Below are 23,231 nucleotides of genomic sequence, written 5' to 3'. Positions count from 1 at the left end.
TAATCCCGTGTAGCGTCTGAGGACCCCCCCCCCCCCCTCACACACACACACACACACACACACACACACACACACCACCAGTCTGGACCACCAGGCTTTGCCCAGCAGGGAGGTTCACTCCTGGGGGTGTAAAGAGGATTTTTTTGGGTGGTGGTGGTGGTGGTAGTGGGGCACTTGTGAGGTGGTTCTGTGTCTCTACATCAGAACCAGCAGGTCCAGTCTCCGTCAGAGCCCAGGACAGTGAGAGTCCTCTATGTTTGAGCCTCTGAACATCAGCAGCAGCACAAACAGAGGAAGTTAATCCGTGTGTGATCCCTCAGAACATCCTGTCCCTGCCGCCGCCGCCGCCGCCGCCGCCGGCTTCAAGAAAACACCTTTTGTCAGTGACATGGGATTTAGGAAAGTGCCATCTGGGTGGCTGCAGGAGCATCTGATCCAGCAGGAGGTGGGTCAGGCTGACCTGCCCGCTTCCTGGTCCCCAACTGATGTTAAAACCAAGTTTATTTAATCTCAGCATTCTGCAGTAGGTCTGGATTGTACTAACCAGCATGTAAGGGTGAGGCTTTTATTTTAGAGTGCTTATTAGCAAACCGAGCTGACGCTAATGGAGCTAAGGCTCGGTCACATGTTCTCCCGCCTATGACGTCGCCCTAGATTTGAGCGCGCTCCCGCTATATGTCCGCATGCAGGTGCATGTGACGGAGCGGTGGGCGGGGTTGCCAACATACAACGGCTCCGGCGGGGGCTCGGTCTTACGTAGCCAATGAAAGGATCTATACATATTGACACGGCGGAGCGCTCCCGCGCATGCGCAATGAAGCGCGGGGCCGGTTTAATGCTCAATTTTCAGAGCTGATTCATGTTTCTAAGCCGCACAGATCAAAGAGACGAGCCAGCTTTGATTTTTTTTTTTTTGTAGTTTTTGTTTTCACTTTTATTTTGAGGTGCAACTGTCTAGTGCAATTGTAACGTCACATTTGTGATGGGCTGAGGAACATGCACGACACATTGACATACTTTCTGCTAGGCATCGGGTTGTTGGGCTTTTTTTTTTTTTCTTCCCTTGGTTGCCAAGAGTCTCATTATTAATGTTCAGGCCTCAAGTTGCCCTGGGAGCAACTTTTAAAAACAAACAAAAACAAAACATCACCATTCATTATTTAAAAAAAAAAAAAGAAAAAAAAAAAAGAAGAAGTGTACAAAAAAATAACAAGAAGGAGAAATGGAAAACAGTCCGGATCATTTTTGAGCGAGTGAGTGAAGCCGCGGCGGAGAGGAGTCCACGTAGAGGCCGTGTGTCACTGCAGGGGAGACAGCATCATCGCGTGGAGGTACGTGATCCTCTTCTGCTCCCTCCCTGAGTACTGACATCACAGGTAGTTCACAACCTGGCAGGAACCATAGATATATATACACACACACACACACACACACACATGCACACACACTTAGATCTATATGTACACACTGATAACTAAAAAAAGGGCTGATATATGTATCTATGGTTAGAAACCAGGCACTTGGCAGAAGTTGAGTTTTGACATCTGTACATCACTACCTAGGAACAGTCAGGTCCTATTGTGTCCCCTTAATTTACACCTCACATTGAGTACATCGACGGGAGCAAAAACACACACGAAAACGACGACTTCTTTCCCAGTTCCTCCCTTAAAAAAACAAAAACAAAAAAAAACACAACCAAGAAAAAAAAAAAACCTGACATGATTCCTGCATAAATGTTTAATGCTCCGTCCAAGACTGGGAGAGAGAGGGAGAGGGGGAGAGAGGGGGCGGGGACGGCAACCACAGCGAGTCCTCGGGGTGAAGAGATTATGTATATTTAATAATAGCAATTATAATAATAATAATAATGATAATAAAAAAATCACTTTTAGATGCCACTCAACCCAGAGACCTGGACTGCTTCCCATTCCAGATGGGTCGAACAAATCTGTCTCTCTCTCTCTCTTTTTTTTTTTTTTTTTTTAAAGGTGTGGCTGAAAAAGGTGCGCAGAGTTAAAAAAACAAACAAAAAAGAAGTAAAGGAGAGTGTGTGCAGAAGGGTAGTGCTGGGTTGAGTCCGGGCGTGACGATGGATGGCACACTTTCCACACGGCGAGGGATGAGAGCCGCTGATTGGTCAGGCACCGACTTCCGCCCCTCTCCCTTCCCTTCGTGGTGGTTCTGAACAATAGCGGTGGCTGCAAGGTCCAGCTCTTAACCTCATCACCACGGCGACCACGGTGATGATTGTCTGAAGCGGGTAAAAGTCGGGCACGAAGCAGACGCTCACTCACACGGGTGCAACTCCGCAGTCGTCGGCTTAAAATAAAATGTGCAAGAAAAGAAAGTTTGTTGTCCTCTGGTCCGCTGACGCTGCTCCAGACGGCGGCATAGTCAGTTCACAGTATGGCGAGACTCCTCCCTCCTTGTTCCTCACGGGGTTCACAGGTTACGCAGACGTGCCGGAGTTCTGTGTGGAAGGGAGGACTTGCGTGGATGCGGCGGAGCCGGGGACTGGAGGCTGGACGGCGCTGGTCGGGGAGCCGCCGGTCTGGACCTGGGCCTGGAACTGAGCCATCTGCTCGGGGCTGGCCAGGGTCTTGAGCAGGTTGTTCTCCTGCTCCAGCTGAGTGTTGCGCTCGATCAGCTCCTTGATCTGCTCCTTCAGCACCTCCACCTCCTCACGCACGGCGTACATCAGGTGGCTCTTGACCAGGTCCTGAAGGGGGAGGGAGGGGGAGAGAGAGGGAGGGAGGGAGAGGTTAGCTGATGCACCATCCGAAGCTTCTCTATGACATCCTCACTCACTACGACATGCGTGACTCATGTATGACATCAACCTGGTGGGACAAGTCCTCCTACTTCTTTATGAAACAACCACTGGAGTGTAACAGGGGAGAGTGTGTGTGTGTGTGTGAGAGTGATGGTTTAATCTGATGTGCAATCACGTCACCAGCTGAGCACCTGCTACCGCAGCAGGCGACGACGCGCGCTAAACGGTCGTCATACATGTTCGACAGCTTTGCGGCGAGTTCCCATGATGATGCCGGAGCAGTGCCAGCCTGCTGGAAGGGATTTGCTTTAATAATCTGAGCATCCCCTCCTCTGCAGATCCGCTCCTCCCTCCCCCTCCCTCCCTCCCTCCCTCCCTCCCTTCCTCTCTTCCTCCTCCTCCCTGACCCGGTGTGCAGCCAGGGAACAAAATGTTCCTGCACCGGGTGGGAGGAGCCAATCACAGGCCGAGTTATTTATACAGAGAGGAGGGGAGGCTGCCGCTTGCCTAGCAACATGGGCCAGACAGAATGAAACGGAGAGAGGGACAGAGAGAGGGAGAGGGAGGGAGAGGGATAGCGTGTGAACCTGGCCCAGATGAAGCCAGGGTCCAAATCGTGACAGAGCAGGAGGCTCCTGCTGCTCCTGGCTCACACGTCACAGGAGCTGCAGTTCCTCCGCAGGTCTCATTCATCGCTTTAATCTCACTAATTCATTCCTTCATTCATTCATCGGAGGTGGAAAGACACCAGGTGATCTTGTTATTATCATGTAGAATAAAAGCAGGCAGGTGGAGCCTCATCTGGGTTACATAACACACGCAGGCACGCACACACTGCATCCATGTCAGGCCTATTTGCAAACACAGAGGTGCATCTAGCAGGTCAGGCTAAGCCTCTTACCATCGCTTGTTCGATCTTGTTGTCAATGGCCACCACACTTGCACCCGAAGAGCTGAAAGACAAAGAAACGGAGGGGTTGAAGATGTCAGTCTGACGCAAGAAGCCCGGAACGTTGCAGGTGCCGATGTCTGCATTACGGCTCGATGGCACGGAGACCGAACCCGCATCGGCTGCTGTGATAACACACACGCACACACACGCAAATGAATCAATCACCGGGGGAGGTCGAGTGTATTCTAAAGCCTCCGTCCCCCAGCAGAGCTGCAGCGGTCGTTACCTATTGTCGAGGCGCACTGATGCGCTCTCCTTCCCGAGCACGGAGGACAGAAACGATATGGAGAAATTCCTCAGTTGACAAACGCCAAGGTCCATCGCCACCGTGTAACACTGGGAATTCATGCTACCCCCGTCCACCAAAAGCCCCAGACGCGCTTCTTCAGCTGTGCACCCAGCGGTATAAAAGTAGAAAAATGGGGCATTCTGCTGTCCGGGCCGCCGCAGATCTCGCCTCTCAGCCGGGGCTGGGCACAAAGACTGAGGCGGCGGGCTGCGGCTCGCTGAGCGGCAGCGGAGCTCTGGATAATACATGCAGGACAACAGCGCCAGCGGCCCGCTGATTGGCTCAGGCGGGGCTCATTTGCATAAAACACGCGCGGCGCCGGCCCCTCATTGGAAGAGAGTTGGCTCATGATCATAATCACGCAACAGCCCCTCGCGCTCCTCTATAAGATCCCGCATCCATCCTTGATGCTCCCGCCGACCCGCAGATCAGAAATTAAACATTTTATCTGAGAGGTCGGAATTGAGCTGAACTTTGTTTATTTTCAGCTGCAGTTTGTGTGTACATGAACCGCAGGTGGAGGGAGGATTTACGAGGCTCTGTCGCCACCTACAGGTGCAGTAAAGTACTGCGCGACAAGCGGATCATCAGGAGGATGCTGGCAGGACCAAGTCTCAGGGCGGCAGCAGCAGCAGCCAAAAGCACAGATTCTGATTTTAAAAGTGTTAACCTGGAGGGGGAGGGGGGGGGGGTAACGATCAGATTAAGATTAAATATCGAAAGCTTTGGTGGCGTGCGATGACATTGTCGGCTGTGATTTAACAGCACAGGAGCGACAGGAGGCACGTGCGATGGAGACCAATGAGGAACATCAGGACAAAAGAACAAGCGGGTCGTCCCAGTAGAGGTGGGGCTCCAGATGCAGCTCCTCTCAACAAAAGGGGGGACATGTGTAAGACCCAGACACCATCACGCTCCTCAGAGCTACCCGGCGCTGCTCTCAGCGCCTCGGCAGTGGCGCATGAGCTTGTTTGTGGTGTTTTATTATCATCTTCTTCTAGTTCAGTCTTCAAGCAGCAGTGACAGGAGGCTTTAATGCTTATGCAAGACTCCACAAATATTAGAGGAGGAGAGGGGACACGTGTTCAGAGCAAAAACAGAGGTACCAGCGGGGCAGGGGGCTCTGAAAGGTGGCACAACGGTTGGTTGAGTTTGAGCCACTGATGAGAAACTGGTAGAAGACTGGACCAAGATGGCTATCGCTGGTCTCAGTGTGGACGGGGCCATGTTAGAGCAGATGAGCACCAGCCTCTCAGGGTGGAAGCACGTGGAGAAGCGAGAACATCGCGTCCTCCGACGACCCCCTGCCCCGCCTGGGTGAGCAGGAGATGTTGAGGAGAGGAGCTGCAGGTGGCACCAACTGCTCCACTCGCTGGGGTTCTTAGTCATTTTGAATCATGATCACCACACCCGACAACCGGAGAGCTACAACAATAAAAAAAAAAAAACCCTGGCCCCCCCACCCCACCCCCGCCCTACTAAGACCCCTGACACCATGACAACACAGAGTCATCGTTACCTCTTCAGATGCTTCTCCAGCTCCCAGAAGAGCAGCTTCAGGGCCATGGCGTGCCGCCCTGTGCTCCTCCTGCCCCGGCCAGCCCCTTCTCTCTCATTGATGCTGTCCAGGCTAAAACACAAACTCCAACCAGCAACAGGGCCCCCCCGAACCCGCCTCCCCTTAAAACACCTAAAACAAACACCACCAGCACCACCACACTTCCTCCTGCCCTGCGCCCTTTGGCCTGACCCCCTGCTCCCCTCAACGGCGGCGGGAGCTTCACATCGGGAGCCTGAGCAACAATGCGGACCAAGATGGAGCTGTGGAGGACGGGGAAGGGAGTGGGTGTGTGTGTGGAGGATGGAGCGCGCCTCGGTGTGTCCTGAATAACATATAGACTCTCAAACGAAGGGGCGCGTAGCGAGGAGCGATAAGAGGGCTGGGTTGTGGTGTCACCTCCCCTTCTGTTGTTATGTAAAACTGTCAGCAGGGATTAGGGTGAGCCGTCCAATAGGATGAGCCATTTCTGACCACATACCCCGCTGGCTCACGCACCGTCGCCCACCGGCCCCTCCCTTCAATCAACGTCTTCCAATCCAGAAATACGTCAACATCCGCCTCTGCAAGCTCCATGTTAGCATGTACCAGCCTTTAGCTGCGCCGCTGTCACTCCTCATCAGTGGATGCACACACAAGACACACGCACACACACACACACACACACTGAAACACAGTATGGCCTCACGTGTACCTCCATGTTAGCAAACAGCTCCCACGCGGGTTCGACTGCAGCTGCAGTCCTGACCACATTACTAGCACACACTCAGATTGTTTAGATTACATTTGAACGCTGGGACGTGCTGGACACAGAATGGCGGCGAGCGGCGTTCGGGCCCCAGTGGGTCGGAGCGACTTGGAGCCCAGTGGGTCGGAGCGACTTGGCTCCGCGATGCCGTGACATTCTTAAAACTGATCGGGTCATTTCTTAACTGCTGAACTGAACTGGAATCCTACGGAGACGCAGAGCGACGGGCTAAGGAAGCTCCCACCTACTACAAAGAGCGACCATGGATGTTTATGTGTACATTGTGTACTTTATGGTCCAGCAAGTGCGCATGCCTGCCCAGAACAAAAGACTGGTCTGAGGGGAGCACTGGCTCGACACTTGCAGCCAATTGCAGACGATGTAAAGGTCTCAGCTTGGCCAATGGCGAGAGATCTTGACGTTCTGACATCACCGATGGGCTGCTTGCATTCACGGTGGCTCCTGGTCCAGCTTGCAGAAAGACCTGAGCCACATCTTACCCAACACTTAATAGAGAAGACACCGCAACAGCACTTGAGTCCATTTAATAACGAGTACAACCGTATTTACTGGTTGAGCTACTGCAGATTTAACAAGCTCTTAAACGCACCAAACGGTGGTTAAAACGCCCATGGAAACTTGTAAAAACACACCGGTCCACACGGTGAGACGCCTAACCGCCTATCAGCCACATCCTGCTGGGCTTACATAAGGGCGCAGCTGCAGACCATGTGGAGGACAAAGGGGTGGCGTGAGGAGCCGTGTAGCTCCGGGCGACGTACTAATATCACGCGCCAGGCATCAAGACGCCGAAATATGTTTTCTAGAGTAAAATCCAGGTCCTCCCCTTCGCCCATGTTCTCCCACACAAGCACCCAGCTGAGGTGTAAGTAATGTTTTCCGCCTGGTTTTATTGTGCGGTGTGGGGGAAAGGCGGGGAGTCGTCATTCACACTGTGTGTGTGTGTGTGTGTGTGTGTGTGGTCTCAAAAAGGCTCCAAGTCAACTAACTTTTGATGATGTCATGTTGTGAACAATAATCACCAACCCCCCCCCCCCCCCACCCCGGAAAAAAACGCAAGTGGAAACAATCTGACAAAATCTTCCAGGATGTGATCAAGTGGATCACATTTGTGTGGAGGTGCTGGGAGACTGGCCCGCCTCCTCCTGCATCACTTGTCCTCCAGCAGTTTAGGGAGATTCTGTGCGCTACTCTGCTCTCGTTTGTGTATTCATGTATCGGCATGCGCGCATGTGTGTGTGTGTGTGTGAGAGAGGGAGAGAGTGAGGCTATGTACATAGACCGGTAGAATCCGGTTTGGGAGGCTTTCAAGTCAGGCCAACAGCAAGATCAACCCTCACCACCACCACCACAGACACGCATGCAGTTCAAAGCAGGGGCTGTTTTTTTTGTTGTTTTTTTTAAATATTTTTTTTACTCTCCAAATAAGGAGATAAAAAGATGGAGGGAACGCTTGATTTATGATTCCTGACGTGGACGAACGTTGAAATAAAAAGCTCGCACGCGCACAAAAAAAAAAAAGAAACGCCCTGAGACACCTCGCATGGCATCACATCGCTCCAGGGTAGCGGCTCTCTGGAGCGTAAGTGAATCGTCCTCTGCCAAAGCACGCAAGGCCTTACATAACCAGCCTCCTGTGCCATACGGGCCAGGAGCAGGCAGAGGGAGATAAGGAGGCTCGGGCTACAAGGCAACACCCTCGTCCCCCCCCCCCCCCCCTCGGTTTAGTGACGGCCAGCACGCCGAGAGCGACACGGGGAGAACAAACCCCCTCTCCGAAAAACATAGAAGGTAAATCCAACCACAGATATTGGAGTGAGGAGATAAGAGAAGTGACGGGATGAGAGTGAAGCCTCACCCCACGCACACGCTGATGCTCATCAAGTGTTTGTTCACTCATTTCTGTCCTAATTCTAATCCAGCAGCAGCAGCAGCAGCAGCAGCCCACGCTTAGTCTTAATCCAGCCGTTGAAACAAGAATTATACAATCTTACAACTGGGGGATGTCGCAGGAAGCTAGCGACCCCCCCCCACCCCCACCCCCCGCGCTCGCGCAGATCTGCGAGCTGTTTAAAGGTTTGTGGAGGTTAACGGTGAGAGACAGGCGAGGGGGACCGTCGCTCTGGGCTCTCCGCAGCACGCCGGCTGCACGCGGCGCTCTCTGAGGAGTTGGAACAGTAGGAAGGATCAGGTTTTTGACCCAGGACTGGTGTTGCGCACAATTATTGTTCTTTCTCTTCACCCTGAGCTCTGTTATTGGCAGCAAGAGTCACTTGTGATAGATGCGTGTTGTTCTTAGGCAGGTGGACGAGAGGTTGCGTTACCGGGGAGTCACCCAGACACACAGCGGGGCTGAAGGGAAATCGTTTTCTCCTGCCTGAGTCTCTGATTGTTATATAATTGATGACCTTTGACCTCTCGTCTCCTGAGGCCAAGACGACAAGCTCCAGAGACCTTAAATATCTAAAAGTCTTGCTGCTGTTCTGAGAAGACGCCTGAACAATTTTCCATTTCCTCCCCGAGCGTGGAGATCAATCTTAAACTGGAAGCCGGTACAAGAAACGCCAGGAAGTTTCGTGATGCAAGACATAAATAAAGGCCATAAAGGAGGAAACTGAAAAATGCGTCTTTTCAGTGGGAAACCCTGTAGACGCTCCCGTTTCACACACACACGTTACAAAACACGCGGCCAACTCCTAAACGGCTCCTTCTGAGCGCACACGGACATGCATGGACACACACGGAACACACTCACTGGACTTTGACTGTCTAAGGTTCTGCATGAAGGCACAAGGCAAACAAACGTGACCCCCGACGACTTGGCTCTACCCCCTCACCCCCTCACCCCCACCCCACCCCCACCCGAACCAGGCTGCCTAAAACCGGATCTGTCAGAGCTGGATGATGCTGCTGCTGCTTATCTAGCTGCATTAAGATCACCTCACACACGGAGGAGACGCTGGCCGTCCGCGGGTCACGTCAGCGCTGCGTTAAAGATTCAAAGATGTGCGTGCCGTGGTAAAAAAAAAAACACACACAAAAAAAAAACGCCACAACACCAGTTACGCCGTTAAGAAAACCAGGAAGACGTGAGGCTGAACATCTGAGAACAAGGAACACACAATAACATCAGCATGTCATCAGGTACTGGCCGATGTATCGATAACCAGTGAATCAGGATTCGTCTTATTTCTCCCTCGACCCTGAACAGCCAGACACTCCAAATGTTGCTCAGCGCGGCGTCTGCACGTGTCGGCTACATCGGCTGTAAAACAGCGGCGAAATAATCCAGTGTTCTTGCAACCACAGATGACAAATTAACTCATTCTCATAAATCGAACTGTAAAAAAGGACACACACAAAAAAAAAGTCAAACTAAATTTGGAAGTTTTACTAAGTACTAACTAAGTAAGTAAGTACTAACTAAGTTTTACTTGAACAAACAAAAATCTTAAGATTTGAATGGGTGCCTGCAATTTCATGTCATCGCCACTAGAAATAGGTTTGAGTGTAACAACATGTGCCACTGAAGTCATTAAAACCCTTCTTTTCTTTTCTTTTTTTTTTACTCTGTTCATGCCCGTGAATCGACCTTAAAATGGTGAGTGTGTGTGAGATCAAGGTTGACACGCTGATCATCTCCTTCCTTCTTTATCAAAGCTAAGCAGTTGACCTACTGACCCCTGACATGTTCAATTGACTAGAACAGGACAGAGCAAAGGCCAACGGAGGCACCTGACTCACCGGTGTCTCCAGCAAGATTAAAACATTTGGTGTGTGTGTGTGTGTGTGTGTGTGAGAGAGATTTTATATACTGTCTGCTGTACCTTTAGCGCACCTCCTCACCGTCTCTTTGGGAGGGGAGTTTTTCTCAGAAGTGCTCAGTTGCTGATTCAATCGTCGCGTGCAGGAGGCCCATTTCCACTTGAGCCCAAAAGCATATTTGGGTCAGTGATTCTCAAAGCGCGTCACGGTTATATAAACGGCTCTTGTCCTGGCTGGGAGGATTTATAGGTAGAGGCTGCCCCCTTGTGGTGAAACAGCTGTGCAGCAAGAGGGGGCCACCATCATAAACAGACATGACACAGGCGTCGTTGACCGTTCCTGACACGCTAGAAACGAGCCGCAGCACTAAATCACTGTTGCTCTACGTGATCCAAATAACACGCTAACCGACCGAGGTACACACTACGATACACGCGTGTGCTCGGGGCGTGTTCCCTGCACAGGCAGTGTAGCTGAGGCAGGTTCAGCTGTTCATATATTCATTTTCATAAATTCAAAACACTACTGGAGCAGAATTCCCCCCCTGAGCATGTCAAAGATAATTATCAGGAGGGTTAGCCATGTGTCACGCTGCTGTCGGTTAGCACATGTGCCGCTTAACATTTTAATAACACGTATGTTTCAAAACGATGAAGATAATTCGCTACTGGATTTATTTTCAGGATAAATGAAGTTCATGTAGGCATTCCTGATAGCGCCGGCTACATGAAGCAAGGATAAGAGCTCCATGTTTAGCACCAAGACAGGAATCAATGTGACTTTTAGAATTTAGAACAGACAAAAAAACAAAACAAAACATCAAGTTATGACTTAATAATTTCACATTTGAGATTAAAAAAAAAAAAAAAAACTGTAAAAAAAAAAAAAACATTAAAAATGAACACGACAGGATTATTTTCCCTCCCTGCAAACAACCCACGACTATCATAGTGGTACAGCAGACATTCTTATCTCGAGGTGTGTTCACAAGAGCTTCAAATGTGGTTTTTGTGATGAATGACTCAGCACGCTAACATTTACAGCATAAACAGTGCTGGGGTACCGTAGTACGCCAGCCTCCCGACTTCTACGCCGCAACGATACTTCTGTGGATTCCCCGTGTAGCTCAGTGACCCTGATTCTCTTTTGTGACTCCCCCCCCCCCCCCCCCCCCCCCCCCCAAATCAGCTCACAGGATTCGTCCATATTTGGTCGTAACCTTCGGGGACACCCTGGAGCTCGTAAAGGTTTTGCCAAGCCTATTAAAGACAGGCGTGGCCATAACAAAACATCCATCATGAGTCAAAGCTGGGAGCACTGGTGGATCCTCCTGAGGGAACGTTTCACCAGCACAAATATTTTTCTCTCAACTCTCACAGATAAATGTTCTGATCACTCTCTCTCACACACACACACACACACACACACACACACACACACACACACGGTTGATGCTACCAAGGGGCCAAACGCTATCAGGTCATTATAGATGGTACTACCAGTGGTATTAACAATTAACACATCAACGCATCCAAAAATACAACCAAGGCAGTCGTCGCGCAACAAACGCTGAAACAAGACGGTGTCAGTGGAGGGACTTCAGTCGTCACGGGCGCTTCTCTTTGCAGACGTTTATCTTGTTTTATCACTTTAAGAGCCTTTGGAGGCGGCAGAGAAGTGCTACGGTGAGCAGCACTATTTACAAAAAAATTCCACCCGCCTCCAAAAATGGTCACGACCGCGTTGGAGCCCCGCTGCAGTACAACTGGCTGGTCAACAGAGGCCCGCGTTCAAGCAGGAGAGGAACTTCACAACAGCTAAAATCAGACGGTCACAAGTCACATCGGAGCGGAAAAATGAGAAAGGGAAAAAAAAAGAAAAAGAAAAAAAGACTAAATCCCAACCAACATGTTCCTGTAACTGAGACTCTGATCTGCTTGAATGAGTCCAGACGAACGCTGTGGGGCATCCACATCCCTCGAAAACCCACCGTAATAAAGTCACAGTGATAGCACACCTACATGAAGCTTTGGCAGAAGCTACGTGGAAGTGTGTGTGTGTGTGTGCGCGCGTGTGTGCGTGCGTGTGCGTGAGAAGATCTGAACAAACCAGCCAAATTTAGACAGAACCCTTCTCCCATAAAGCTGTCAAGGCTTCAGGTGTGTACGTTTTATGGGCAAATACATTCTGACTTTTACAGCTCCGAGGATGAGGTTATGTCACGTGAACCAATCAGCCCATAAAAAGCTCTAAAATGCGCCTGGACGGCTCATATATTAGGATTACGAGATAAATCCAACGTATGCATACGTGGAAAACAACAGTGTTAAAAACTCAGAATGAAATCGGTTTTTTGCCTGAAGAATAAAGGATTTTGGGCTGTGCAAATGGCGCCTGATGGAATCTCTAACTCCCCCGTGTCAGGGTTAAGTTTTGCCCCGCCAGCCTAAAAAGGTTTGGGCACCAAAACCTGCAGGAGAACATGCGTCTGCTGCGTGGTGGAACAGCTTTACAGCCATCATTCCGCGTGAATGCGAGCAATTACATTCCGTGGAACCTTTATGCAAAGCGATCGCAGAGGCTGGAAAGACACGAGAGAATACTGTACAACAGGTGTACAGCATGAAAGAGTGTTAAAAGACCGATGCTGGCAGCTTTCCAAGAGTCGCGTTCAACCAGCACCAACCTGCAGGCCCGAATTCCCTCTGGGGGAGACCTGATGAAGGCACCTGATCCAACCACTGTCCTTACTCACTAACACATGAATGGCTGCACTTTTAACGAGCTGAATTCTGACACACCCTCCCGTTCCGGCTCTGCCAGAACGCAGCTGCAGCACGGCGCTCCAAAAAGGAGCCGGTCTCCAACGGCGGCTGGACGGTAAATGAAAGTGAAGGTGGACGACGCTCTGTGTCACAATCACTGAGTCTGATTTATAGAGCGGTTCAAGGTTTTACAACGACAGAGAAGTCCAAAACGCGGCATGAGACGCTTGGTTTAGAGGGAGCGTTACATGTAAGCAGAAGGATGAAAAGAGGGCTATTTTGAGAGAGAAAAAGAAGGGACCGAACGAGCGTTTAGAGGAACACGGAACAGTTCAGACAGCTGACATAATGCACCGCAGTCTGTAGGAGGGGGGGAGAACTGAGAGAAGGTGACAAAGGGAGGTAAACAAAGAAGCAGACAGAAAATAGAGGGATGGAGCCAAATCACAGCGTGACATGTCTCGAAACAAAGCAGACTGTTGCTGCAGCAGCCTGCAGGACAGAGGCCGCGTCACGGGGGGAAATAAATGATGGAAACACCTAGAGAGGGAGGCTGGGGAGAAAAAAAAAAATCCACTGAGAATACAGCGCTGCAATGTCTGCAGCTGAATATGATGACAATGAAGCTCGCGGTCAGAGACGCGGCGCACAATCAACGTCTGCTCACTTATGGAACTGCACGTCCCTGAGCTGGAGGAAAAGAAACCTTTGTTCCACAACATCCAGTATCGTCCTCTGTTTTGCTGGTTTGGGTGCTTGGGTGAGGCGGACAACTCCTGTCAAACAACAGGAGGCTTTTTTTGTTGTTGTTGTTGTTGTGCCCACAGCAACTTGAATCTCCTGCCTAACCGGAACAGAAGCCAGGACAGTGCAGTGGGAACATGAGCCCTCTGCCACAGTAGCGCTCCACTGTATCAAACACAACTCCTGACGGGGCCCGGCTATCCCTGCAGGACGGCCTCAGCTTTCCCAACATCTCAAAATGGGGCATGGAAGATTCTTTCCAGGGCATCTGGAGCTATTTACAGTTGCTTTTTTTTACATTAAAAAAACAACAATCGCAAAGGAGCAGAGCAGTGAACCGGGATGTAGCATTTAGTAATTGAACATATAAATACGCCATGGCAGTTCCCCCGAGGCCACACACATGAACAAATGTGTCCCTTGTTCAAATTACTGCAAAACAACTTGCAAATACTGTAGTAAGCACATTACCTTCCACTCCACGTTCATTTAAAAACATCATGAACAAAGTAAAGTTTACGTTTAGCACAAAGAGTGATGGCGGTGCACGCCGTCTTCCCTCACCTGTCGTCCTCTCCTTCAGCGTGTTGAGCCCTGAGGCCTGCAGCAGCAGCAGCAGCCATGAAGGCGCTGGCCTCTGCTGACATTCCCATATGTGCCAGGGTTCCGGCAGCGCCTCCCGACTCCACGGCTCCCTCACCACCTGCTTGTCCCCCCAGCCTGGGGAGACCGAGCAGGCCTTGATGCTGGAACAGAAGCTTCTGGGCGTCCTCCAGCTGGGAGGCTTTTATGGAGCTCCCTCCGGTTGGGGCCTGGGTGAGGGTGGTGCCCGGGGTAAGAAGGGGCTGGAGGTCAGCTTGCAGAGCAGTCAAAGGCATGTATGGGGTCCCATGGGTGGGAGCTCCTTGGACTGTAGCAGTGGAGGGCGGCTGAGCTGGGGCCTGCGGTTGGTGTTGCAGGGTCTGGGCCTGGCCTGCAGCAGTCGCCATAGCAGATGGGGCCGTCTGGCCTATTTGTGGAAGCTGCTGAGTGATGCTCACTGGTGGCTGTGCTGTGACCCCAGACCCCGGCGGTATGGAGGTTGTAACATGTGGCAGCGGACGCTGGACCTGGGTCTGGAATGGAGCAGTGGGCTGGATAAAGTCTGGCTGCCGCACACTTCCCTGGGTCAAAACCCCGGCGGTGAGCTGAGGTGCAGTGAAGGTTCCCTGCGCCGGAGCCTGGTGGCGGTCCACAGCATAGGGCAGCTGCTGCTGCGGCATGACAGGAGGAGGCTGGTTTACAGCAGCCTGTGAGGTCACCTGTGGCGGTGCTGTGGCAAGGGGGACCGGAGCCACAGGTTTCTGCACGTGACCTGCACCAACTATTTCCTGTGGTGCAATATAGGTGAGAGGGGTGGTTTGGGCCAGTCCCTGCGGAGGGCTCTGAATGGCTTGAGGACTGGTGAAGTCCTGGCTTGACAGTGGATAGGGTTGTAGTGTGTGAGGCGGTTGGACAGCAGGCAGACCTGGACTCATTCCAGTGGCACCTGCCTCGGCCTCAGCAGCAGCAGATTCTGCACCTTTTGGTGCCTCTGACGTCGTTGCGGGCGGAATCTCCTTTTCGTAATATTCCGTACAAGTCCATCTTCCTTTGCGGAATGGCTCAGAGTTAGTGTCCAGTTTGACCACCCTGAAACGAGAGCCGGTGGCCGTCTGAGTCTGGGTGTGCTGGGTTTGAGTGTTGGGTGCTGCAGTGGCTGACTGCCCTGCCCCCCCACCTTGCCCACTCACATTAATGTTGTCAAAGCCTGACGGACCAGGGGGAGGGACCGCGGCAGTGGTGACAGCAGAGACATTAGAGAAGCTCACACTGCCCTGTAGATGAGCCTCAGTGGCCGTCCCAGCAACAACAGCGGCTAACGGTTGGATCGTCCCACCTGCAGCTTTGGTGCTGTCCAACACTGGGGGCCTCTGTGACTGACTAGTCCCAGTTTTGGAGACTATAGCTGGGCTGGAGCTAGCCAACGGTGCCATAGGGGGAGCTGGAAATGATTCTCCTCCTCCCAGGCTATCAGAGTGATGATGGTGGGGTAGGCTGTGCTGCTGGGGGTAATACTGATGATGCACCGTCCCGTTTACCATGGAGGTGTGCTTCTGAGGGCCCGGGATGGAATGTGGATGAAGAGGCTCATTGGGTGACACAAGTCCAGGTGTGTCAACACCGTGGAGACTGTTCAGTGTCTCATCAGAAGAGCTTCGTTCGGGCACACCTGTGTCAGTGGCCTTTGACACAGAAACATCCAAAATATCGGAGGAGGAGAGGTCCTCCGTGTGGGACTCATCCATGTCATCATAGCTCTCAGTGTCATCGGCCAAACTGTTGTTGCCACTCACGTTGATCTGGGCTGAGGTGACGCTAGTTATCTGGAAGCCACTCTTCTTCTTCACCTGAGCTCCAGCCGCCTGGGACTGGGCCTGCTGGTGGAGTCCCGGGGAGGAGGATCCAGCCTGAGTTGGATTGTCGTCAGCCGTGTTGACTCCTCCACCGCCGCCCGCGGAGGAGGCAGACGCGCCGCTGCTGCCCCTCCTGTAGTGATACGCCGGCTTCCTGCTCCCGGTCCCAGGAGGATCTCCAGAAAAGTCCTGGTGGTGCATCGTTACTACGAAGGAGCTGCTACAGGCCAAAAAGCGGCTGGTGGATATTTACGCTACCTACTAGCTAACAGATGCTAGCTAGCTGCAATACCGCGATACTAAAGAGCCATAAGTGAGAAGTCAGATGATATATGTCCTCTGGAGCTAAACGTCGAGAGCTGCAGTCGGAAGAAACTATCTTATTCACGCTGTTCATCTACTGCACACCAAGGTGTATGCAACGCTAAAGAATTTTAAGAAACTGAAATAATTCAGGCAAATAAAATAAACAAAGAATGCAAAATTTGGCTAGCCGCTGGTTAGCTTAAAGCTCCGTTGGGTCAGCAGTAGCGATTAGCCACGCTGCTCCAACACTTGTCGTACCGTATCACGAATAATTAAGATTATTTTTTATGTGTTACAGTCTCAACCAAGCAGGATGAAATATCCATAAATAGTTAGGGTTCAGCCAGGTGGTCTTCGATGTGAAGGTAGAAGCTTCCTAGCTGGCCGGCGAATGTCGCAGGAACACAGCCGCCGCATCCATTCCTCCCCCGGCCGTCGAGTCTTCCTTTTTACCGAAACAAACGTGAGCCTGGCGAAGATTAAACTCCATCTGCCGTCGGTAGACAATGGCGTCTAAATTATATCTGTCTTTTGAGTGGTTAACAAGGGTCACCGAGTTCACCTCGGTGTCTTACCGAGTCCGTGTTTGCTGTATCATTGCCGGTGAGCAGCAGCAGCAGCTAACGGGCTGTCAGTCTCAGAGGAGGGGAGGAAGAATCCAAACACTGTCAGCGCGCATGCGCAGAACAGCTTGGTTTATCAAACTGGTGTGACGTTCAGGTTCCACTGTTAAATCGCAATGTATAGATAAATTAATATTTTAGTGCCCTTCTTACACGTCCTAATTTAAATAATTCACGAAAAAAATTTGTAATCCATTATTTCTTTGAAGTAGGATGCTGAAGCATTTAAAAAACACTTCCTCAACACCACATAAAACGTGTACACAATTCATGGATTCCACTGCATTCTACAGGAAAATGTACAGCTTGTATTAAATGATCTTTAATGAATCGCCCAGGGGTTTCACCACCTTTCACCTCCTCCTCAAGTTAGACTCACTTGTTTTGGCTGTTAGGTCTAATTTAGTCATGTGGTTCGACCAAATCTGAGCAACCAAGGGTTTTCCTTTCCGCGCCCGCCGTCTGGCAACAGATTGTCACGTTAAAAAAAAGCCGTAAGAGCAGGACAGCAGGTTGGACTGAGACACACCTGCCGGACCTCTCATAACATGACAGCGTCGATGCAATTCATAAACACGCCGTATGCACCTGTGGGGGAGGGCGGGGCTTGGTAAAGTTCCACTCTGAACTGTGATTCCAAAGGTTGCCTGATGACGTCACGGCGGAGCGTCAGCAACGGAGAACCTGAAGCCAGAGGACGAAATCGGCTCTTTAGTCAGGCTTTAACACTCAATAAAACTAGTTTTACTCATACAGTGTGTGTGTGTGGGGGGTGGGGGTGGGGGATAAGAACTCTAGATTTGAATAAGGTTCAATAAAAAAAACATATGAAACGCAGCTTCAACCAGCCTACTGTCCCCGGCCCGGACTGCTAGTTGCTAAAAGGCTGCAACAGAGAGAATACGTTGAGGAGGTTTGTGTGTCTTTCTGAGAAACGCGGACGCCATCGACAGACATCAACAAGAGAAACGAGACACGTCAGGAAAGTGTTGTGAATAGTCCTTTAAAACTTCGTCGTGAGCCTCGTTGGCGCAGTAGGCAGCGCGTCAGTCTCATAATCTGAAGGTCGTGAGTTCGAGCCTCACACGGGGCATCTTTTGTGACAAGTGGAATCACCTTCACTCTTAAATCTACATCTTAATCCGACAGCAATATTGTGATTCTGGCGGAGTGCACAGAGTTGAGTCTTTATGGCAGACGACTTGTTGTTTTAATTTTAAAAACAAATTATGTAACGTGTGACGATGTGCATTGGTGGTTCAGTGGTAGAATTCTCGCCTGCCACGCGGGAGGCCCGGGTTCGATTCCCGGCCAATGCAATGACACTTTTGACGCTGTGACGTGTCAAATCATTCGTTGTGGTTTTCTTTTATTGCGGGACATTGAGGGCGTATCCCGACAGGTGAGCGCTGTCTGCAGTCTGCCAGGGCTTTTTTCGCCAAATGGATGAGCGCCGCCTGTTGTCTGAATCCAGCGACAGCAGACTGTCCGCCCAACTCGGGGGTCGGTGCAGGATCAGAAAGGCAAGAGGTGTTTGAGCAATTTTTATCAGCCGATTACAACCGCTGCAGAGAAAAAATCTTCATTTTGAGACATTGTTTTAAAGGAAAAGGGGCGGGGTTTGCACACATCTCCTCGTTATTATGTTGGTGGAGATGTAATTTTCTGACAGCCAATCAGATTGCAGTATTTTGTTCTGCTGTCCTTGGTGCTGAATTTGATTTTCAGTATTTGTCACATACACTTTTTTTTTAAACTGATATACAGGAAGGCTTTAGAGTAATTAGTGAAGCCCATTAAACAATGAGGGTCTAATCGTTTGGGATGGGTTGATGATCAGGAGGCTATCGACGGCCTCCTTCATTGGTGGCGTCCAGGGTTTGAGGTCCAAAACAAACACTCCCCCGCAGGTCTTGACTGATCCTCGCGTGCACTGCTTGGTGAGAAACAGTTCTTCAACTTGACACGACGCGCTTGGGGAGAAAACAAATCTGTACTTTCCCTCTGGTGTAATCAATCCATGAAACCTACTGGTTGTAGGAACATCAGCATGCAGTGACATCAGTGGAACGTGGCCAGAGGGTAGCCAGAACACAGTGGGAACACAGACAACAGAAAAGGGAACAGTTAAATTCATGGTTTTGTTTTGAGGGCAGTTTATTGGGGCTCAATCCAGATGTTTCAGTGGCAGATAGCTTATAATGACAACAACTTACTCGTGGCTTCAGCAGGAAGTAGTGAGGAGGACAGGAGGAAGCTGACTCTGTTTCTGAGTCCCCGGAGAACATTCGGTCCTCAAGATGAAGGCTGCATCGCCATCAGCCCTCTTGTCCCATACTTGCCTCCAAGTACTCTTGGCATGAGAGCCAAAGCCAGCTAGCTGATCCTCCTCTGAGGCTGCCCCAGTTGTGGGCTTTACTGACTCAAAACAAGGAAGGGCCTGGATTTCACTGAAGCTGTGTGCAAAACTGATAAACGACAGCAAGCCGGCCATGTTGTGTCCCTCAGCTGTACCAACTCCTGCAGCCTCCTCTCTCTGTGCTCGATGAGGGACATCATTTTTCCAGGAACCGTCAGAAGGATGCCCAACTGGAGGACGTACTCCCCCAGCACCCCTGTGGTGTCTGAGGCGCCCCCTCCTCTCTGAGATCCTTTTGCTTCCTTCTTCACAAATCCACTTTCAGAGGTGCAGACCTGTCCTGCAGTGACGGACTGTCCTAGAGGAGGAGCCCACGTGGTCCCCTGTGAAAAACAACTTTGTCCTTCCCAGGACAAAGACAAACAAACCCTAAACTTCTTCTGCAGGCTGTCCTATAAAAACCCATTCACTCATTCATTCATTCATTCATTTAAGTCACAGGAAAAATCACACGTTTCACTTCACTAAACATGACGACTCACTTCTAGGCTCTCGGGTCTGCATGGCACATGAAAGAATAAAACCAAACGACAAAAACAGCTGTGCACTGACTGGCGTGTAAGAGGAAAACCAAGTAAAATGGCTGAGAAAAATCAGCGCGAATTAAGATTCGCCTGAATTTACCTCAACCTTTTTATTACTGAACTTCTAAAGCAACGAATCTCTGAAAACTATGTGGTGTGTTGTGATCAGTAAAAGAACAACAGAGAAGAGGACACCAACCTGCCCGTTGGGGAATTGAAACCCGGTCTCCCGCGTGACAGGCAGGGATACTCACCAAATATACTGACAAAGAGATGACAACTTACCCCGCCCCCTCCTTTTTTCTTCACATACATTAGGTCACTTACGGCCCATCTATGGGTCATAGACCAGTGGTTGAGAAACAAGGATCTCAAAGTCACAGCAAGAAGAAACTCCCTCTAATTTCCCGCATTTACTGCCAACTGCTATTCAAAAAACAGATTATATATTTTTTTAAGATAAAAGCCCAAATCAAGACAAGGAGACGTGGTGTGAAATGACGTGAGAGCGGAGAGCTGAGTGTCAGTGACTGGAAGAGTAAAGGTGAGGGTTGTGTCTTCTTCTAGAAGCACGAGGAGGCAGCAGTGGGGAAGAAGATGGAGGGAAGATGGAGGAACTTGAATCCTCGAAAACAAAGAGGAGCCCAGTGGAGTCTCAGTGCGCTGCTCGGAAATGAACACAGTGTGTCACTCTTGCTGTTGAGGAAAGCCATGAGACACCAGCATCAAGCATTGGTGGTTCAGTGGTAGAATTCTCGCCTGCCACGCGGGAGGCCCGGGTTCGATTCCCGGCCAATGCAAAGAAGCTTTTACAAACATTCAGTACTGCAGAAAAGGACCTCCTCAGACATACAAGGTCAAAGCCCATCTATGGGTCACAGACCAGTGGTTGAGAAACAAAGATCTCAAAGTCACAGCTTGACACTGCTTGATCACATCAACTGCTCCTCCCTGATGACCTTCAGCATCTCTACCTTAAAGAACTCCATCTTATTAAACGAGCATCTTCCATCTCCTCTGTGCTGGTCTGGACCTCTGGTCCTGTTCGACACGCTGCAGCGATGAGCGTCTGTGGGATGGTTGACCTCTCTGACAGACAAACGTCCTCTACCAGCCTGCAGCTGCTCTGCTCCACTGGAACCTCAGGAACCTCAGCATCTGAACACCTGATGAAACTGTCTGCAGTAAAACTGCTGCCCCGTGTGAGGCTCGAACTCACGACCTTCAGATTATGAGACTGACGCGCTGCCTACTGCGCCAACGAGGCCTGGACCTGCTGCTGTTTTCACTTTTATCCACCTTCACTTTTTCAATTCTTATTCTCATCATCACAATTTACAGATCAGCGTTTCTCAAATGCTGGTCTGTGGCCCATAGGTGGACTATGAGCATCCTCTAATGGAGCATGGAATTAGTCTAAGAGAATCCAGTCTCTCCAGTCCTCTCTTGTTCAAAACAGGAAGGAAGCGGGGATGAGGAGACCTCTCACTGTACTTGAGGGTGTACCGACTCTGGTGACCTTCTAGGTACAAGGAGGAGCTGTTCTCTGTAGAAGTACACAAATAAAACTACTGTGTGAAGTTGGCCAGGAATCAAACCAAGTCTGACTCAACCTGTCTGCAGGGTTCTCTCCAGGTGCTCTCTCAACTTCTTGAACAGGTCGCGTTCAAAGAAAAAGCCTCTTGCCTCCCCGTCGGGGAATTGAACACCAGTCTCCCGCGTGACAGGCGGGGATACTCACCACTATACTAACGAGGAGATGATCTTAAGCCCCGCCCACTCCTAATTTGACCAAGGGAAAGCCCTGCATCATCAACAGCTTCAATTCTGTCAGCTTGACTTGGTGATCAAAGCAGTCAGAGACAAGAAGATGAAGGGGGGGGGGCCTGAGTGTCAGTGACTGGAAGAGTAAAGGTGAGGGTTGTGTCTTCTTCCAGAAGCACGAGGAGGCAGCAGTGGGGAAGAAGATGGAGGGAAGATGGAGGAACTTGAATCCTTGCAAACAAAGAGGAGCCAATTGGAGTCTCAGTGCGCTGCTCGGAAATGAACACCTGCCACGCGGGAGGCCCGGGTTCGATTCCCGGCCAATGCAAAGAAGCTTTTACAAACATTCAGTACTGCAGAAAAGGACCTCCTCAGACATACAAGGTCACCAAGGCAAACATCCAGGTTTGGAAGACCACCTGATGTTCAACTTGACACTGCTTGATCACATCAACTGCTCCTCCCTGATGACCTTCAGCATCTCTCCCTTAAAGAACTCCATCTTATTAAACGAGCATCTTCCATCTCCTCTGTGCTGGTCTGGACCTCTGGTCTACCACTGAACCACCAATGCTTGATGCTGTTGTCTCATGGCTTTCCTCAACAGCAAGAGTGACACACTGTGTTCATTTCTGAGCAGCGCACTGAGACTCCACTGGGCTCCTCTTTGTTTTCGAGGATTCAAGTTCCTCCATCTTCCCTCCATCTTCTTCCCCACTGCTGCCTCCTCGTGCTTCTAGAAGAAGACACAACCCTCACCTTTACTCTTCCAGTCACTGACACTCAGGCCCCCCCCTTTTTTTTCAATGAACATATGACCTATTATTTCAATTGCATGAGGCACGAAAGGCATGTAAATAGATGGAGTTTCTCAACCACTGGTCTGTGACCCATAGATGGGACGTGAGCGCCCTCCAGTGTGTGATGAAGTTCTTCCAAGTTTCCGCTCACTCTTTGTTGGAGAAACTGGTCAAGGAGAATCTCCTGAAACCAGGGGAAGCTCAGTCACGCTGTTGGACCAACACTTTCCAGCAGACATGTTGCCCCTGACAACCTGTGACTTTGATCTCAGTCATTCCAACTGTCATCTTCTTGTCTCTGACTGCTTTGATCACCAAATCAAGCTGACAGAATTGAAGCTGTTGATGATGCAGGGCTTTCCCTTGGTCAAATTAGGAGTGGGCGGGGCTTAAGGTCATCTCCTCGTTAGTATAGTGGTGAGTATCCCCGCCTGTCACGCGGGAGACCGGGGTTCAATTCCCCGACGGGGAGGCAAGAGGCTTTTTCTTTGAACGCGACCTGTTCAAGAAGTTGAGAGAGCACCTGGAGAGAAGCCTGCAGACAGGTTGAGTCAGACTTGGTTTGATTCCTGGCCAACTTCACACAGTAGTTTTATTTGTGTACTTCTACAGAGAACAGCTCCTCCTTGTACCTAGAAGGTCACCAGAGTCGGTACACCCTCAAGTACAGTGAGAGGTCTCCTCATCCCCGCTTCCTTCCTGTTTTGAACAAGAGAGGACTGGAGAGACTGGATTCTCTTAG

At 50.5% G+C, this 23,231-nt stretch overlaps 1 protein-coding gene and 5 non-coding genes across 6 annotated transcripts; 4 read left to right on the top strand and 2 right to left on the bottom strand.

Annotated features, from left to right (window-relative positions):
* Positions 1-93: 93 nt before the first annotated feature.
* On the bottom strand, positions 94-17,021 carry LOC147272493 (TSC22 domain family protein 1). The gene is made up of 3 exons (XM_086222466.1): positions 14,183-17,021; positions 3,678-3,729; positions 94-2,722 (listed from the first exon to the last, which is right to left on the bottom strand). Exons 1-3 carry the CDS (start codon positions 16,252-16,254, stop codon positions 2,453-2,455), a joined length of 2,394 nt encoding a protein of 797 aa, XP_086078592.1. The 5' UTR covers positions 16,255-17,021; the 3' UTR covers positions 94-2,452.
* Positions 17,022-18,002: 981 nt separating this feature from the next.
* Positions 18,003-18,075, top strand: trnam-cau (transfer RNA methionine (anticodon CAU)). Its single transcript has one exon. It is a non-coding gene; the product is annotated as a tRNA-Met (tRNA).
* Positions 18,076-18,230: 155 nt separating this feature from the next.
* Positions 18,231-18,301, top strand: trnag-gcc (transfer RNA glycine (anticodon GCC)). Its single transcript has one exon. It is a non-coding gene; the product is annotated as a tRNA-Gly (tRNA).
* A 2,353-nt stretch (positions 18,302-20,654) lies between these two features.
* Positions 20,655-20,725, top strand: trnag-gcc (transfer RNA glycine (anticodon GCC)). The gene has a single exon. It is a non-coding gene; the product is annotated as a tRNA-Gly (tRNA).
* Positions 20,726-21,119: 394 nt separating this feature from the next.
* Positions 21,120-21,192, bottom strand: trnam-cau (transfer RNA methionine (anticodon CAU)). The gene has a single exon. It is a non-coding gene; the product is annotated as a tRNA-Met (tRNA).
* Positions 21,193-22,889: 1,697 nt separating this feature from the next.
* Positions 22,890-22,961, top strand: trnad-guc (transfer RNA aspartic acid (anticodon GUC)). Its single transcript has one exon. It is a non-coding gene; the product is annotated as a tRNA-Asp (tRNA).
* The last annotated feature ends 270 nt before the right edge of the window (positions 22,962-23,231 follow it).

Source organism: Aulostomus chinensis, chromosome 1 (genome assembly GCF_037954235.1).
Source record: "Aulostomus chinensis isolate RoL2024-O1b breed Wild chromosome 1, RoL_Achi_v1.0, whole genome shotgun sequence".
Lineage (NCBI taxonomy): Eukaryota > Metazoa > Chordata > Actinopteri > Syngnathiformes > Aulostomidae > Aulostomus > Aulostomus chinensis.
Note: the sequence above shows the minus strand (reverse complement) of the source record. Positions and strands in the feature narration are given on the sequence as shown.